Genomic DNA, 18,959 nt, shown 5'->3' on the forward strand with positions numbered 1-18,959 from the left:
CGTTCCCGATCCAACCTGGAAGGAAGAGAAGGTCCCAGCCCGGTGGAGGCAGAGCCAGAGGATTGGAAGGATGGGGAAGAATTCCTGAATTCCTCGGTTTCAGAGTTATTTGTGTGTTTAATCTTTGAATCACCACCTTTTAGAGGTATAAATGCCCCCAAACTTCTCCGTGAGGGAGGAAATGCAGGTAAAAAGAGGTGGTTTTGTCCTTAAATTCTTAGGGGTGAGACTGAGATAGCCAGTAGGAAATGGGAGGTGTATGGGAGATGATTCCCCTTGGAATTTGCTGGAAAGGGAGTTGTGTTATGGGAATGGGGATTTGTTTGGATGGACAGGTGCAGATATGTGGGGTTAAATCATCTAAATAAATGAGTTTGTGGTTAGAAAATTAAAATAACAATTTAAAACCCATCCTTTCTAGGGCACAATCCACTTCTCCATGAATTGCACCAATCAAGGGAGATGAACTGCGGGGAAATGCTTCTAATTCTCCTCCCACTCCTCTCTAGGGCTCCATGGAATCATGGAACGGACCTTAAAGATCCAGTTCCAACCCCTGCCATGGGCAGGGACATTTTTTCCACAGACCCCAAACCCCATCCAACCTGGCCTTGGATAATTCCAGGGATGGGGCAGCCACAGCTTCTCTGGGAATCTCACTCCAGGGCCTCTCTACCCTCACAGGGAAGGATTTATCCCTAAAATCCCATCTAAACCTCCTGTCCGTCACTGTGAACCCACTCTCCCTTTTCCTGGCACTTGGAAAAAGTCTCTCCCCATGTTCCTTGTAGCTCCTTCAGGTCCTGGAAGGCCACAATTGGGTCACCCCAAAGCGTCTCTGTATTTTTGCCCTGTATCTATTCCCAGAATGAATTCTGAGAAGAACCTCCCTGTCCTTTTCCCACATCATTCCCTTTCCCGTTCCTTTTGGGAATCAATCCCACCCTAATCTTGGGTTTGGAATGACCCCTCTCCAAAAATAAATGCTCACTTCCTAAAAATTCCTCCCATCAACGTTTTTATAACTCCTGTTCCTTTTCCCCTTTTATCCACCTTAATCCCAAGTCCCACTTCCCATGTAAAACGGGTTTGGAGAATAAACTCTACGCTGATAAACCAAATTATGTCTAATTAGGAGCTGATTCAGTTAAACCCGACTTACCCAGTCAGCGAGGAGGACGAGTCAGCAGAGGCAGCTCCAGGGCCGCCAGGCAGGAGCACTTTTATATCCTGTCATGGAGAAGGGAAATTGGGAGCCACCTTGACGCAATCCCCTTGTGAAATGGAATGTTTTCCCTGCTCCTGCCTCCCCTTGTTGCAACTGTTTTGATAACGCTTTAGGATTAGGAGATAATTCCCAGTCCCACACAGGGCGCTGCGGGTGCTTCACCCTTCCCGGGCCTTTGCTGGAAATCTCTGCATCCACTGAGGGGGTTTTTCCCTAAAATACTCACTTTGTGTTCACCCCATGAGTTTTTTTATGGAATTTCTGTTCTTGGGACATCAATTCCCAGGCCCACACAAGGTGCTGCAGGTGCTTCACCCATCCCAGGCTTCTGCTGGAAATCCCACCATCCCCTGAGGGGGATTTTCCCTAAAATATTCGCTTTGTGTGTCCGTGGTCACTTTGTGTTCACCCCATGAGTTTTTTTATGGAATTTCTGTTCTTGGGACATCAATTCTCAGGCCCACACAGGTGCTTCACCCATCCCAGGCCTCTGCTGGAAATCCCACCATCCCCTGAGGGGGATTTTCCTTAGAATAGGTGGATTTTCCCTAAAATACTTGCTTTGTGTGTCTGTGGTCACTTTGTGTTCACTCCATGGGTGTTTTTATGGAATTTCTGTTCTTGGGACATCAATTCTCAGGCCCACACAGGTGCTTCACCCATCCCGGGCCTCTGCTGGAAATCCCACCATCCCCTGAGGGGGATTTTCCTTAGAATAGGTGGATTTTCCTTAAAATATTCGCTTTGTGTGTCCGTGGTCACTTTGTGTTCACCCCATGAGTTTTTTTATGGAATTTCTGTTCTTGGGACATCAATTCTCAGGCCCACACAGGTGCTTCACCCATCCCGGGCCTCTGCTGGAAATCCCACCACCCCCTGAGGGGGATTTTCCTTAGAATAGGTGGATTTTCCCTAAAATATTCACTTTGTGTGTCCGTGGTCACTTTGTGTTCTCCACATGGGTTTTTATGGAATTTCTGTTCTTGGAGCTGTCCTTTGAACAGATCATTTCCTTTTCACATTCCAAGTAGGAAGTTTGAGGTCCCAAAGCAATTCCTGGACAAGAATTCCATCTGAAATTCAGCTACAAAAAGGCACCTGCCCAGGATTTTATGATTTATCAACAATTCCTCGTCTCAAGGGCTGGTTCCCTTCAGAATAAACACATTAAAAATACTAAAAACCGGGAAGAAATTGAATTTTCCTGGGGGAATGTGTTTTTTAGAGGCCAAGATGAGGAGAGGAATTTAGTTCAGGGTTAGAGGACTCAGAGCAAACATTAACTGAAGTCCAGACCCATAAACTCAGCTCAAATAAATCCCCACGGCCTGAAAAATGCTGATATTGTGATTTCACGCTCACATTTACATTAAAAAAACGCTTCTTTGTTCTCAGTTGTAGTGAATTATTAAAATGAAAGGAAAACACAAAAACAAAGCCCCAAATAAATGATTTTATTTACATTTCATGGCCCTGGAATCAGTCTAATGAGAAGGAGATACATGAGCAGCACAGAACAGTCTGACTCACTTAATTTGTGGCAATTAAAAGCATCCATTAATTACAGTGATTGACAGTGGAGGCAATTCCAGGAGTTACCAAACCCAATATTTGAGAAAAGTTCCTAAGAACCTCGTCCCATTGCCTTGGAGTTTTTTCCAATGGAGAGAAAATTGGTTTAAAACAAAAAACTGCCCCAAAATCCCCAGGTTTCGGTTTCTGTAATTTGGGTTTTCCCCTGGAAGTTTTAATGGGATCCTTTCCTTTGTGGAACTTCAGCCTTGATATTCCACTGAGAGCCTTGCAAAAAATCAGATCCCAAATGCAAACCCCTGGCACGGGCCCAAAACTCCTTTCACAAGCACTGAACCTGCCTCAGATCAAAGAGTTCTTTAAGAGACAAGAGAAAGAGATAAACTCCCTTCCCAGCTGGAAGAGAAAGCCTTATGGAAATATAAATTAAAACAAAAAACAAACAAACAAACAAACAAAAACAAAATCAGGAATTTTGGCTTTTGCTGCAAAGGATTTGCAGAAAAAACCACCCCAAACGTACAGATTTTTTACATTAAAAAAAATAAACTTTAAAGAGCATCAATTGGGGCTGAGGAGCTCCAGACTCACCTCAAACAAACCAACTCCAGAGATATATCTGGGAGATTCCTCATCCTGTTTTTTCCTGGCATGCTGATTGTTGTTGTTGTTGTTGTTGTTGATGATGTTGTTGTTGTTGTTGTCGGTAAATTGATTTTCTGGCTTTAGGAATTCCAGGGCTCTGCTCTGATCCTTCCCGGCTGCTTTGCATATGGAGATGAAATCAGAGGAAGCTGCTGCAGCTGCTTTGCTCTTCCCTATAATTTTCCAAATTGGGCTCCGAAGTCGCTTGGCAGAGAGGAAATCATCGGTGTCATTATCCCAGATTGGGGCAGAACACGATCTTCATCCCTCATTCTTCCCCAGATTTTATCGGGGCAATGCCAGGCTTGGAAGAGAACAACCAACAACAGCGGGCAGGAAAATAAACAGGCTAAAATTTGGGAATTACTGCACGAATTTAAGGCTGGTTTGGATCCTGGAATTCCTATTTTGGAGCAGTTTCTGAGCTGTCACCTGGAATCCAATTTCCAGATAAAGGGATGACATTTGGGGGTGGTTTTTTTCATTGGATAATTATGAGATTGAAGGGGAAATAAGGGATTAACTTAAATCACCACCAACTGCTTGTTAATTATTTGTATTTACAGTTCTGTTTTATTGCTTAGACCAGAGCAGGATCTCAGTTCTGTTCATTTCTGTCCATTTCTGTCAATTTCCATCCATTTCTGTCCATTTCTGTCCATTTCCTTTGATTTCCGTTCATTTCCATCCATTTCTGTTCATTTCTGCCCATTTCCATCCATTTCTGTCCATTTCCCTTTATTTCCGCCCATTTCCATCCATTTCTGCCCATTTCTGTCCATTTCTGTCCATTTCCGCCCATTTCTGACTTGATTCCCTCAGTTCAATCCCACCAAAAATTAAGTTTTTCCTCTCATGGAGAAGTTTGGGGACGTTTTTACCTCCAGCTCCACAAAAGGTGGTGATTAAAGAATTAAGCCCGCAAATAACTCCAGAGCCGAGGAATTCTTCCTCGCCACCCAACGAGATTTGCTCGGAGCTCGGGAATGATGACAGCACCCCAATTTCCTGGGAATCTTTCATCTTGGAAACAAAACACAGCTAATACTCTTTAATTCCCTGGATAAAACCTGGGGGAGCATGGAATTGCAGCCCCAGGAGGAAGCCTGGAGTGCCTGGGTGTAATTTGGGTCTGTCTAAAAGCTGGGCCAGGTGTCCCTCTGGGGCCACCACCCAAACGCCTTCTTCAGGTCAGGGTCACCTCCCTGGAGCAGCCAGAGGCTTCCCAGGATCACGGAATATCCCGAGGTGGAAGGGAACCCCAAGGATCATCACTGGCCCTGCACAGAACCATCCCCAAGAGTCCTCAGAGTCTCATCCCGGGATTTTATAGAGGTCCTGGGTCAGCTGGAGCCGCCAGGAGTGGGCAAGGTTGAAGAAGGAGCTTTGATAAGGCAGCCTGGTCTTATCAGCTCAGCCCAAGCTCAAACCCCCAGAAGACTGAGGATTGGAGAAGGGGATTTTGTTCTTCTTCACTGAGGAGTTGGAGCGTGTCCAGGGATGGGAACGGAGCTGGAGCAGCAGGAGAAGGGAATGGAGAGTCCTGAGGGAGCTGGGGGGGCTCATCCCAGAGAAAAGGGGGATCCAGCGGGAATTTGGGGCTCTTCCAGGGGGGATTTGGGATCTGATCGCAGGGAACGGGGCCAGCACAAGAGGGAACGGCCTCGAGCTGTGCCAGGGGAGGCTCAGGGTGGATATTTGGGGAAATCCCTCCTGGAAAGGGCGGCCAGGCCTTGGGAGGGGCTGCCCAGGGAGGGTTGGAGTGACCATCCCTGGAGGTGTCCGAGGGATCCCTGGACGTTGGTCTGGGTGTCCAGGTGGGGACCAGGCACAGCTTGGACTCGATGATCTTGGAATTCTTTTCCAGCCTCAGGGATCCTGGGGTTCTAAAGAGCTGCAGGATCTGCTCCTCAGGAAGGTGGGTGCTCATGGGTGAATTTGGGGTTATTTGGGGCATCTTAGAAATTCCACCCTTGCAAAAGAATTAATTGTAATACTTCATTAGCACCTGTGGAATGAGCCAATGCCACGGAGCGAATTCCCATTCCTGTATCGCCCCATGGCTCACCGAGGCGTGGTGCTAAGACCCAATTTAATCATCCATTAATGAGAAAGATATTAATTAAGTCTTCATTTGCCTCCATTGCCTCATTAAAGCTGCTCATCTCAGCAAGAAAATCTGGCAGCTTCCTTTGAGTTTCTTCAAGGATTAAACCTGGAGCTGGTGGCACAAAATCTTGTAAAATTAATTTCTAGTTGGATTTAAGGGGGGACAAGGAAATTTTCCCAGAAAAAAAGCGCAGAGTTTTGTTATCCAGGGGAAATATTGGAATTTTTTCCAGATGCAAAGATTTGTACAGCACTGATTAGTCCAGATCAACAAGGCCAAAGGTTCGGCTTGAATAAAATCTGTCAGAAATTCCAGTGCTCTCCTTGCTGCTGGAATTCACCAGGAATCGTGGTTATGGGAAAAGGGAGATGGGTTCAAGCTGAAAAAGGGGAAATTTAGGTTGGATTTAGGGAAGAAATTGTTCCCTGTGAGGGTGGGGAGGCCCTGGAATGGATTTCCCAGAGAAGCTGTGGCTGCTCCATCCCTGGAAGTGTCCAAGGCCGGGTTGGATCATCCTGGGATAATGGAAAGGAGCTGGAATAAGATGACCTTAAAGGACCTTCCCAACCAAAACCATTCCAGGATTTTACGATTCTTAGGACTGAAAAGGGATTTAAGGAGGAAAAGCAGCCCCATCTCTTCCCCTGGGTCTGGGCCAAGACTTGGCCTCCCTGACCTCATCCCGAATTTTGCTGCTGTGCAATATTGGGACTATAATGACAGGTTATCAGGAATAACCCTATTAATAACTGGGTGTGTCCCAACCTCAGATCTGCCCTCTGGATGGAGCATCCTTGGGCAAGTTGGGTCACTTCTGGGCACCAGTTTTCCCCTAATAAATGAGAATTTTACTGGGCCAAGAGCGGGGAAAGGGAAAAGCCTGCGAGGAGCAGTCGTGGGGTGGGATATCGGAAAGGGAACGAGGGATCTGAATCATCCTGGAGGTCGCTTCCATCCAGAACCATCCTGGGATTCCACGAAAATCAGAAGAAACAGCCGAGCCCCCCTGTGCAAGGCCATAAAAACCATGGGAACACTGGGAGAGAAAACGGTGGGATGGGTTTGTGGGAAGCGGGAGAAGGAGGAAAAAGCAGGGAAAAAAGGCAGATTGGCAGGAAAATCCAGGATTTTCTGATGCACGCTTGGTTTTTCAGGCTGCAAATCAAAATAATGATATTAATTTTATTTTTAAATATATTAATAATAATTTTAATTAAGATATTAATATTAATAATAATAGGCTTAGGCAGATGAGTGGAGAATGTTGAGGGCTGGTTGGGGCAAAAAACATGGCATGGACCCAAACAAGGTCTCTGGGGTTCAGACTGTGGAAAAAAATGGGATCAGCTGGATCCAAAAGGGATCAGATTGATCCAACGGGGATCAGATTGATCCAAAGGGGATCAGATTGATCCAAAAGGAATCCAGGTCTGAGTTCTTGGTGGAAAAGCTGATGGTTCTTCTCCAAAAACTTCAGTTAGGAGAAAAGGGGGAATTTGGGGCTCTTCCAGGGGGGATTTGGGATCTGATCGCAGGGAACGGGGCCAGCACAAGAGGGAACGGCCTCGAGCTGTGCCGGGGGGGCTCAGGGTGGATATTTGGGAAAATCCCTCCTGGAAAGGGTGGCCAGGCCTTGGGAGGGGCTGCCCAGGGAGGGTTGGAGTGGCCATCCCTGGAGGTGTCCGGGGGATCCCTGGACATTGTTCTGGAATCAGGCACAGTTTGGACTCAACCTTGGAGCTCTTTTCCAACCTCAATAATTCTGGGATCTTCCTTGAAGAAAAAAGAAAAACTAAAAAAGGAACAATTTCCATTCCTCTTCTTCCTGAGCCCCGTGTGGAACTGGAGATTGTCCAACTCCTCGAGCTGGATGGGGTGGAGCCGCTGGAGCCGATGAGTCAATCCCGATGTTTTGGGGTCCGCCCCACCCATGACCTCATTGCCGGAGTTTTCCCAGCCTTTCCCCCGCAAGCCAAACAAGAAATGTGGGATCTCTGAGCTGCCGCCGGCTTAGGGAGGCCAAGCCACGGCTCACAGGCTGATCTTCCGAGATATTGGGATCGTTGCATCATCGCCAGGATCAGGAACGGGATCAGGAAAGTGGGGCACACGCAAATGGGGGCCAGATAAACAAGGGGATTTAGGGGAGTTCCCAAAACGTGAAGGGAAAGATTTAAATATGGATAGGCAGGGAATATTTGAGGGGATTGTTTTGGCAGGAACGGGTTTGCAGGGAATTGGGAGCGTGGAGAAACCTCCTGTTTCACACAGGGATGGCCAGGTGAGGTGAAAGAGCCCAGAGAAGGGCGCAGAGGAAGGGAAATCCAGCAAAAACATGGAAAAAGCGTTCTCAGACGTTGGAATTCTGCCTCCCGGCTGTTTAGGAGCTGGTTTAACGTTCCTGACGAGTTTTCCACAATCCCTTTTCCCTCTGAAGGGAAAACCCCCTGGATTGGGGCTGGTCCCTGAAGGAGGAGCCCACCCTGAGGGTGGGGAGGAATTCCAAAATTCCAGTTGGTCAAGGGCAGCTCTCAAACCTCCCCAGCCCCAAAAAACCCAGGGATTTGGGATTTATCCAGCTTTCCCAGTTAGGAAAATTTCCCTGGAAAAGGAAACGAGGAAACTGCTGGGATAATGCAGAATAATTTTAATGGGAAGGGAAAGAACGAGGCTAAAACGAAATGAAATAAATAAAATAAAATAAAATAAAATACGGAGCAAAGTACGCAGATCCAGGTGAAGATTCTTCACTTTCATCCTGGAATTTTGGAATGGTTGGGGTGGGATCATCCAGATCCACGGGCAAAGGACACCTCTCACTATCCCAGGTTATTCCAAGCCCATCCAACCTGGCCTGGGACACTTCCAGGGATGGAAAAATCCACATTTTTTGGGGCAAACATTTCCAAGGTGTTAATTTTTATATAAAATGAATTCATTTCCAGAAATTTTTTTCCCTTTTTATTAAAATTAATTATAAGGAGATCGATTTTTTTCCCTTTCCCGACTTTCCTGCGGTGAAAGTGAAAGCCAGGAAGCAGGGACGGGATTGTGTTTGTGGTTATCCCAGGGAAAAGGGAACTTCCTGATGAGTGATTCCCATAAAAGCTAAGCCAGGCTTAATTAGGCCTGGCAGGGAAAGGCTTTGTCAGGTCTGACCACATTTGGGGTGTTCCCCAATCAGTGCCTGCCTCAATTTCTCTGAAAAACCACGGAAAAGGAACCAATTGCTCCCACAAACCGGATTTCGAGCGTCAGGTTATTCCAAAATTTGGAGAAAAGGGAATTTAATGGCTTTATTCCACTGCTTGGGAATGTCTGAGGGGAAAAAATCCAACTTAAAAACCCCCAACCTTAAAAACCCCAACTTAAGCTGAACTCAAATTCCCAAATCTGCTTTGGAGGAGTCTCCAGAGCCTTTGGATTGGGCTTGGGTCTGTGTCACACTTCCAACACCTCTTTTTCCTCCTTTGCTGCATCCGTGTTTTCCATTCCTGGCTTTTCCAGCTCTGGAATTTCCTCCTGGCTCCCGTTCCCAGGCGGCTGCTGGCTCCCGCAGCTGCTTCTCCTGCAGGGATGGATCCAACGGGAATTAAAGACGTAGGAGCAGCGCGACGCCCGCCGGGGGCTGAATTTCGGCACGAACCCCCCGGAACGCGGGATTTGTGCTCCCAGGGATCTCAGGGAGGTTCTGGAGGTCCCCACTCCTCTCTCCAGCATTCCCGAGGCCTCCCGTGGGTCCACGCTGAGGATGGGCCTGGAGCTGAATTCCGGCACCAACTCCCCGGATCGCGGCGTTTCCGCTCCGTGGGATCTCAGGGAGGTTCCTGCTCCTCCCTCCGGCATTCCCGAGGATCCCAGCACCGTCTCCTGCGGGCAGGTGCTGAGGATGGGCCCCGGGAATGTCACAAGCACGGGAGGGGGGAAGATGATGACTCGGGAAGCGCCACAGGAAACCACCCAGTGATGGCTGGAGCTGGAGGCCGCCGGCCGCGGGCAGCGCCCCTGGAATTCCGAGCACATCTGGGAGGAAAGCCGGAGAACCTGCAGCCAGAGCAGCAAAAACCTCTTGGAATTACACAGTTTATTCCTATTTCTTCGTAAATCCCAGGTGGGAAAACCCCCCCATCAGTGAATATTTCTTTTCTTTTTTGAAGTTGATTCCATTTTAGAATTGTATTTTGGGTTTAATTTTTTAAATGTTGCTTTTAAATTCTGAGGCGTATTTTTAGGGGTTTTTTTCTAAATTCTATTTAATTTTCATTGTATTTTTTAAACGTCATTCATTTTTTTAAATTTTCGTTTTTAAAAATTCTATCTAATTTTCAATTTTTTTTTTAATTTCATTTCACTTGGATTTTTTTTAAAAATTCGTTTACTTCTTTCGTTTTATTTTTAAAGAAATCATTTAATTTTTCATGTTGCTCTTACATTTTCATTTCATTTTAAAATTTCGTTTCTTAAATTTTCTTTAATTTTTTATTTTAACTTTTAATTGGGTTTTTAAAAATTATTTAATTTTTAATTCTATTTCTTTTAAATTATTTAATTTTTTTTTTAATGCTCCTTTTAAATCAAACTCCCGGCTCAATTCCAGCTTTTCCTCTTTTCCCCCCTCAACCTTCCCAAAAAAACCCACCCTGGCTCTATCCACTCCACAATTCCATGATTTTCCATCCCTTCCCGGGATGATTTGTTTATCGCAGCCTGCCCAGCCCTCGCTGGGATAATTACCCAGAGCAGATTCCAGAGCCTGGGATCGCTCCCGGCTCCGGATCCGCATCCGGAGTGGTTCCTTCCCCCTGACAGCTCCAAAATCCGTGATTTCCGTGCCATCCTCCCGGAATTCCTGGGAAAATCCTTCCTCCAGGGACCTCCAGATGAATTCCAGAGAGCCGAGAACTCCACAGGGAATTTTGGTGCCCAATTTTTTTTTTCCCTGGACACTGAATCCACCTTTTTGTGGAATTAATTCCAGAATATATCCTGGGATTTAACCTGTCAGGGTTAAAAGCTGTGGGATGTGGATGATTCCCGATAAAAATCCCTTCATTTTTGTCCCTGGAGGAATCCAGGCTCTTCCAAAGGCTCCTTCGGAGGTAGGTGTTGGGTGAAGTCACCAAATTCCTGTTTCTCTCCAAAGATTCCGCTGGAAAAGTCCAGGGAAATCCCATTATTTATCTCATGGGGTTTTCCATGGAGACCAAATGCTCTTTGCAGAGAATTCCCAAAGTTTTTTGGGTGGAAAAGCAGCGGAATTGGAGTCTCTTCTTCCCAAAAAAATTGACTTTTGCACCAAAGAAATTCCCTGGCCGGCTGGAAACTGGGGAGAAACAACTTTTTAGGGAAAATGGGCTCTGGTTTGGATCATTCTGGCAGGAAAAGAAGGAAAGAAGATTTTCCTCCCTTTTTATCCCATAGAAAATAGATTTGATGTATGAATAATAAAATTTTGAGGGGAGTAAAAAAGGAAAATCTCAGGTTTTCTCCAATTTTTGGATGAAAAATATGGATAAAATATTACTGAGCATCCTGATTTATGGATGACCTAACCTTTAAAATCCCTTCCATCCCAAAATATTCCATGATTTGGTGACAAACTCATCCAAATCCCACCGGAATTAAAATCAAAGCGACTTTTAAGCTGCAGTTATTTATTGTTAATGAATAACAACATTCCAGCAGATTTTGGGGGGGGATTTTAACAAGAATTCCAATCACCATGGATACATTTTTAAGGCTGCATTCACCCCAAATATCCAAGGAAACAATTCCCAGCAGAGAATCTCCCTTGGAATTTTTGGAGCCACAGAATTCCCGTGAAGCCCCAGCTCGTTTTCCCCAAATTATTGAACAGAGGTACGAGGGACTTACCAAAATTCCAGGAAGGAATCGATGGGAATGGCCGGGGGAGCCCTGAATCCTTGGAGTTTTATAAGAACTCCCGAACTTCCAGGAAGCTGAGGCAACCTTTGGGCGCCAGGTTTTAATTGCCCTCCCCTCATGTGTAATAATCTTAATTACTCTTAATTGGTTTGGGGTTGTTTACCCACGTTATTCCATTTTCCATGGGAATTCCTGTTACGTCCCCCAGGGTTCCCTTTGGGTTTTTGCAGGAAAAGTTCATTCCAGAGGTGATTTCGCCATTTCTGCCTGGATTTCCAATCCCGGGGTGGTTTGGGTGGGAAGGGGATTAAATCTGATCCCATTCCAACCCTCTTCCACGGGCAGGGACACTTCCCGTTATCCCAGCTCGCTCCAAGCCCAATCCCAAATTTCCTTGGGCTGAAAGTGCCTCAAGGGAGACTTAAATAAGAGGAAAAATTGTAATCCTGTGGATGTTGGAAAATGGATGAATTTCACGGGGTTTTGCTGATTTTTCCAAGGATTTGGGTGGATCCTCGGAGCTGAGAGAATCCCGGAATTCCGGAATGGGTCAGGCTGGAAGGGACCCTCCTCAAAGCTGGCACGGGACTTTTGGGATGGCTCTGGAATATCCCCACTGAGAGGGATTCCAACATTCCCTGGACAATCTGTTCCGGTGCTCAGGGATGAAATTCTTCCCTGTGTCCAGCTGGAAATTCCTGGGAATCAATTCCCACCCCTAGAAATTCCCCCAGGCTGAGCTGGAGCCGCTTCAGAGCCAGTTTTGGGGTGATTTTTGAGGAGGAATCGGTTGTTTTGCTTCAGGAATGTGCAAACCACCTGGAGTCGGGCTGCAGAACAACATCCTGTTTATCTGTGGAAGAAGCACTTCCATCCAAGAGGGAATATTCCAGAGCTGCTCCGAGCCCTGAGGAGCTTTTTCTGGGATAATTTGTTATTTACATTACGAGGATAAAACACTTTGCATGCATAAATTGCTCGTGAATATTTCTGATAGGTTTTGATATCCCCTCGGTGCGTGGGAACCTCATTATCGGGATTATTTCCCTCATCCCGCCCCAAAAGACAATTCCAGGTTCTCACGGAGTTTTCCAAAAACAGCGTTTGAATTCCTCCTTCCCAGTTGAGGCTGATCCCATCGAGCTCTGCAGATTTCTGGGAATACGGTGAAACTCCTATTTCATACCCTTTGATAATAATTCCACGCAGCTCATGGATCTCTTGGAGGCTCCTGCTTGGAGCCTTCCTCCTTAAAACCAGCAAAAACCTCTGGAAAAATTGGAATTTATTTTATTCCTGTGCCGCTTAAACCGCAGAGCATCCAACCCACCCCCCCCCTCCCCCCCCAGAGAGGGAACTCATTTAAACCTCCCAGTTTTCCTCGTAGGAAGGAGAATCCAGCAAAATTTCCGTTTGATTTCTGGAAGCGGGGAACTCCTTTGGGAATCGGGAATGGGAATTTGGGAATGGGATGAGGATGGAATTCCTGCCGCGCTTCTCCTCTGTCGCCACCAGGCGGCAGCAGCGCCCCGCGGCACTTTTGGGGTTCCCCGTGGCCTTTTCCATCTCTCGTGACCTTTCCAGGGGCAAATCCCACCGGGAAAAACCTCTGGATGAGGCAGGGAAAGGGCAGCGGGAGAGGCCGAGGATCGTCCTCACGTGGAGAGAGCGGAATTACGGCACAATTCCACAGCTTTTTTGGGACAACGGGTTTTTATTTCGTCCTCTCAGCACAACTCCCTTATCGGAAGCCAATCCACGGAATCAGGAGCTCAGGTTTTTACAATTCAACCTTTTCCTGCTGGTCCATCCCCTCTCCCCCATTTTTTTTTCCTCCTGCTGGGAGGAAAGGCTGAGGGAATTGGGAATGTTCAGCCTGGAGAAGCTTTGGGTTGACCCCACTGTGGCCTTGCAGGGCCTGAAGGGGCTGCAGGGAACATGGGGAGAGACTTTTTCCAAGGATCTGGAGTTTCAGGAAAAGCGGAAACGGGTTCAGATTGATGGGGGGAAGTCCAGGTTGGATTCTGGGAAGAAATTCCTGTGAGGAACAGCATTCCCTTCCCACAGTAAACCCGTGGTAGTGAACGCAGCCCTAAAATTGGGATTATTTCCCTTATTTTACGCAAAGGAGTGGTGTGACAACAGGGACTTTTTTTTTTTCCAGAAGCAGGAATTTAAAAGAGTTTAAAAGACGGAAAATAAATCAGGCAGAGAGCAGGAATCAGCTGCAACCTGAGTTTAATGTGAGTGGCACAACCAGAGTAGAATTGATCCCACAACAGTAAAAACAGGGTGCAAACGTTGTCACGAAGGCACTGGGTGGAGGTTCCAAGTGGCTCAGAGCTCCTCAGCCTCTCCCCAACACCTTCCTGGTGCTGGAAAATCCGAATTTGGGGTCAAATAAAACGGGGGATTCACTCTGGGAGCTTAACACGGGCACGATAAGGGGTAAAACCAGGCTTGGGGGGTAGGACTGGGAATGGAGGGGGGATCCCCCCGAGCCCGCAGCTCCATCTGCTGAGGGATTCCCGGCCGCTCCTGCTCCTCCCTCACCAGAGCCACTTGGAAGCGCAGCGACTTTTCTTGGAGTGCCCGGAGCGCTTGGCCCCCGCCGAGGACAGGCGGGAGGGGCGCGGGGACGCGCGGAGGTGGGGACAGCGGGACTTGCTCAGGTGCTGCGCGGAGGAGCTCCTGGCCTTGGTCCCCTCGTGCAGCAGCGAGCCCTTGGCCACCGGTTTGTGCGGGGGACACTCCTTGGTCTCCTTGACGGCCACACCGCTCCGGGCGGTGCTCAGGCGCTGCTCCGAGGAGTAGCCGGTGACGCATTCCTGCGTCGGGTACCCCTTGGAGCAGCGGTGCGGGGCGACACCGCCCAGGCACTCCTGCAGGAAGGAGTGGCCGAAGCTCTGCTGCGGGGGACACTCGGTGACCCCGCGGAGGGGCAGCGAGTAGCCGCTGGTCAGCCCCGGCGGCGGGCGCAGCTCGGCGCAGCGCGAGGGGCACTTGGCCACCTTGTGCGAGCGGCACTCGCCCCGGCAGGACGCCGAGGAGCGGATGCCGCACGGGGGGAAGCGCAGCCGGCCCGGCTCGGGGCAGCGCGGGGCGCAGGGCGGGAGGCTCCTGGCCACGCGTTTCTTGTCGCCGCGGGGCCTCTCGAAGGCCGGCAGCGTCTGGGTGAGGCCGGCGCCCTTCGGGACGGGCTCCAGGCGCGGCAGCAGCCGCGTGGTCTCGCAGGGCTCCGGGTAGAGCAGCACGCACTTCTGCACCAGCGGCTGGCACGGCACCAGCGACACCTGGGTGGCGGCGGGCAGCGCTTGGGGACAGCTGTGCCAGCGCGGCACCGGGCTCTTGGTGATGCTCAGGGGGTGGCAGGTGTTGGCGAAGGCCTCGGCGTGCGCCGGGCACTGCGGGAGGGTCTCGGTGATGAATTTGGGGCCCGGCAGGAGCAGCGGGGTGCAGCGCTCCCCGGGGTAGTGCATGGCGGAGCGGGGCCCTCAGACCTGCGGGGGAGAGCAGAAAAGCAGCGATTTGCGGGATTTTTTGTGATTCGGCATCAAAACTCGCCCACGCCCCGCTCTCCTCACGGTCAGTGGTTCGAAGCGGGGTGTGTTTAGGAGGGGACCGAAAGTTCTGTCCTCAGCTCCAGGTTCTGCTCTCAAGAGGCTGAAAAAATCCGGAATTGCAGCTGAGGAGGTTCGTGCCACCTTTCAGACCTCGGCACTTCCCCCTCCTGAGCTGTTCCGTGACTCCCCGAGCACCTCCGGGTCCTCCCTGGGTCACCCTTTCAAGTTGAGCTCCTGCGAGATGAAAGAGGAGCCAAAATTACAGGTGTGGCCACCCAATAATAGCCGGGTGCGGCCCCAAAGCCACGCCGAGGGTGAGGAGAGGTTTGGGGCTCTCTGGAGCTCAGGTGTGACCTATCCGAGCTCCGATCCCCCAGGGATTTGGGGCCTGGAATGGGGCAGGGGCAGCTCTGGCTCCCTGTCACAGCAAATCCCAGGTTTTTTAGGGAAACGCAGCAGCATCGAGTCAAAACACCTGGGGGAAGGAAGGCAAAATCAAGGTCAAATCTCAGCTTGATGAAGGGATTAAATATCCCGGAATCCCAGAAGATTCGGGGTTGGAAGGGACCTCAGCCCAGCCCTCCTGCCAGGACGGTGTCACCCGGAGCAGGTGACACGGGTAGGTTGGGAATGGCTCCAGCTTCACTGATTTGGGGAGAATTACACCCAATAAAGCAGCCCCCGGGGCCGCACCAGGGCCCTGGTTTTATTATGGGACCCCAAAATCCTCTCCTGAAACCCCCGCGAGGGTGAACCCCCGCCCTCCGCCAAGGGGAGTCCGGCTGAGACCCGAAAAGAACCAGGTGGCACAAGCAGGTCCCCATTTTCTCCTCTGAAAATCTCTCCTTTCCTTGGAAATTGTAGGAAAAACCGTCCCAACTCCAGAAACACCCCAGTTTTAGGGAGTTTCCCCAGGTTTAAACAGGATTATTTTGACCAAAAATCGCTTGGTTCCAGTATTTTTTGGAGAGTAAAGCGTTAAATTCAACAGCTGTGAAAAATAAATCTACATTTTCTGAGCACCCCTAATGCCGATCGTTCCAGGATTTAGGGTTTCATCTTCCCAAATCCCATCGCGGGGTGTCCCAAACCGGGACAATTCGTTATCGCCACAATCAAACCAATCATTGTCCAATAAAAACAATGCCGGGAAAACAATGGCAGCAATTACCGGAACAGCTGAAGCTCATTAAGACAAAAATCTCTTAATTAGGGGGATTATTTGCACCTCCCACTCATTTTTAGGGGGGTTTAGCCGGGAGGTTTTAGGAATTGGGGGTTTGACAGGTGCAGGCTTGGCTGGAGAGGCCTGATTTTCCCGTCTGAAATTCCGTCAGCTCCGGGCTCTGGTCGGAACAAAAATCCCTTTGTTTAAAATTCCAGAAAAGCAGCAGCAAATTCTTTTTCCCTCACTTCTTTTGGAGGAGCTGCCTCGGCTCTTCCAACTTCACACCCGATCCCCGCCGGGATCCAGCCCTTTATGGAGCCAAATCCTACCGGAGAACACAGGAAAAGACCCCACAAATCCCACTCCTGCCTCCACGATCCGCGTGGAATTTCTTCCCTGTTTTTCTTCAGCGCAACTCCAGCCGGAAGAGCCGCGCATCCCAAAAGGCTGGAGGGATTAAAATCGGAATTTCAGGAGCTCCTGTGGAAGCCGGACTTACCCAGGTCATGAGGGAGAAGAACCGGAGAGAAGTGTCCGGGAAAGGCCCGGGATGGCCGGGCTTTTATGGAGCCCGGGAATGCCCCAGGGAATCGGGGAGGTTGGGTTTGGGTTGGGTGATGCTTTAATTGCATCCCAATCCCGGCCACGTGCGGCTCGGCGCTCCCAGGGATGTCCTGGATCACCGGGAGCTCCAGATCCCAGAGGTTGGACCAGAGAAAAACCCCAAGGATCCTCAGGGATCCCAAATCTGCCGTGCCCGCCCCGTGAAATTCCAGCCAAAACAGCCCTTTCCACCCCAAAAAAAATCCCAGTGGAGCCCAGCCAAGGGAATGAGCAAGGAATTCCTCATTCCCATGGGAGCTGCAGGCAGAAATCCCTTTGAAAACGCCGTCCAGGAAGGACTCTGGGCAGCCCATAATTACTGGGACACGCGGATTCCTTCCCGGGAATCCAGGGAAGAGAGCGATCATTAGGAGCCAGGAACCCTTTTGGGACAGCTCCCAGAAATTCCCAGTCACAAAGGGGCCGGTCGTGCCCCGAGAGGTGACGCTTTTCTGGCACCACAAAGAGGAGAAGGGACCAGGCTCATGCCAACCCCAAAATTCCCATTTCCTGCTCCGTCACTCCCTTTGTTCCCTGTTTATCCCACAAAAACAAACCCCAGGGAAAATGAGCAGGGGCAGGGTTGGGAATGGCGGCTGGGAACGCGTTTTGGGAGAGTCACTTCTGCACGAAGGAAGAGCCTGGAATTTTCTTAGTCCCTGGAATTCTTGGGTTTTTTTGGTCCCTTTAATCTGAATCCGACGCTTTTGGATTCCAGGGATTCGGGTGAGGTGCCTGGAAAAGAGGGGAATGTCATGGAATATCCTCGTCGGAAGGGGCACGCAGGGATCGAATCCAACTGCGGGCCCTGCACAGAATTCCCAGAATCCCACCCCGTTCCTGGGAAAACGCTCCTGGAGCCTTGGGAATGCGGCCATTCCATAGGGACCCTGGTCACCCTCTGCGGGAAGAATTTCCCTAAAATCCCAAACCTCCCCTGAGGTGAAATAAGTGAATTTTTGATGGAGTGAGTGGAAAATCCCATATCCATAGGAAGGATCTGCTGGGATCCTTTCCCCGGCGGTTCCCAACGGACACCGGGATGGTTTTTAGGTCATTTTTGGTGGATTTGGCAGTGCCACATTTACGCTTGGATTCCACATTTTGAAGGATTTTTTAACGTCAAGAGTTCCATGATCGGAATATTTGGATATTGGAGTATTGGAATATTGGAATATTTGGATATTTGAGTATTGGAATATTGGATTATTGGAATATTGGAATATTGGAATTTTGGAATATTGGAATATTTGGATATTGGAATATTGGGATATTGGAGTATTGGAATATTGGAATATTGGAATATTTGGATATTTGAATATTGGAATATCAGGATATTTGAGTATTGGAATATTGGAATATTTGGATATTGGAGTATTGGGATATTGGAATATTTGAGTATTGGAATATTGGAATATATGGAATATTGGAATATTTGGATATTGGAATATTGGGATATTTGAGTATTGGAATATTTGGATAGTTGGATATTGGATTATTGGAATATTTGAATATTGGAATATTGGAATATTGGGATATTTGAGTATTGGAATATTGGATTATTTGTATACTGGAACATTTGGATATTTGAATATTTGGATATTGGAATATTGAAATATTGGAATACTGGGATATTTGGAATATCGAGCTCCAAATTACGGCCCACAAACTGAATTTCCAGTGTTATTTTCTCCTTTCCCAGAAGCCTGGAGGCATCCCCGTGACTTCCATTTAATTTCCCAGCTCCATAGGAAATTACAGGGACACGGTGCCTCTTTTCCAGGTTGATCCCAACATTCCAAGGGCTGAAGGGAGGAACCCTGAAGACAAATCCCGACTCCAACCTGGATTCCTCTCACTTTTATGGAGTTTCCCTCCCCTGAACAACAACGAACTTTTTAATGCTGAATTCCCTGACCTAAAATCCCAGGAATAAACAGGCGTCGGAGCGTGGATTAATCCCGGTTTTATGGGCTCCGTGATCCCAATTCCTTGGGAAGCTCGGGATCAAGGAGCCTCCAAGAGCTGCTAATTCCCGGTTGTGCGTGCCCAGTTTGGGCGAGCAGAGCATTAACACCATGACCTGGCATTAAAAATGTCCTTAATTAGCATCCAAATGCCCTTAATTAACATTTGCGAGGCCCTTTCATCTCCCGGAGGCTCCTGGGACATTGGGGGGGGGGGTCATTATTCCCAATTAAACACTGAGGAAACTGAAGCACA

The 18,959-nt window shown here is 48.7% G+C and overlaps 1 protein-coding gene across 2 annotated transcripts; it reads right to left on the minus strand.

Annotated features, from left to right (window-relative positions):
* Positions 1 to 13,623: 13,623 nt before the first annotated feature.
* LOC116436541 lies at positions 13,624 to 16,734 on the minus strand. Of its 2 annotated transcripts, none has more exons than XM_032093756.1 (2): positions 16,633 to 16,734; positions 13,624 to 14,902 (listed from the first exon to the last, which is right to left on the minus strand). In XM_032093756.1, exon 2 carries the CDS (start codon positions 14,879 to 14,881, stop codon positions 13,952 to 13,954), a length of 930 nt encoding a protein of 309 aa, XP_031949647.1. In that variant the 5' UTR covers positions 14,882 to 14,902; positions 16,633 to 16,734; the 3' UTR covers positions 13,624 to 13,951. The 2 variants fall into 2 exon arrangements, with proteins under 2 accessions (XP_031949647.1, XP_031949648.1); XM_032093757.1 differs by having other exon boundaries at positions 13,624 to 15,440; positions 16,633 to 16,701.
* Between the last annotated feature and the right edge of the window lie 2,225 nt (positions 16,735 to 18,959).

Source organism: Corvus moneduloides, chromosome 29 (genome assembly GCF_009650955.1).
Source record: "Corvus moneduloides isolate bCorMon1 chromosome 29, bCorMon1.pri, whole genome shotgun sequence".
Classification (NCBI taxonomy): Eukaryota; Metazoa; Chordata; class Aves; order Passeriformes; family Corvidae; genus Corvus; species Corvus moneduloides.

Coding starts and splice junctions, on each gene's coding strand:
- LOC116436541 (XM_032093756.1), bottom strand. CDS start 14,881: ATGCACTACCCCGGGGAGCGCTGCACCCCGCTGCTCCTGCCGGGCCCC.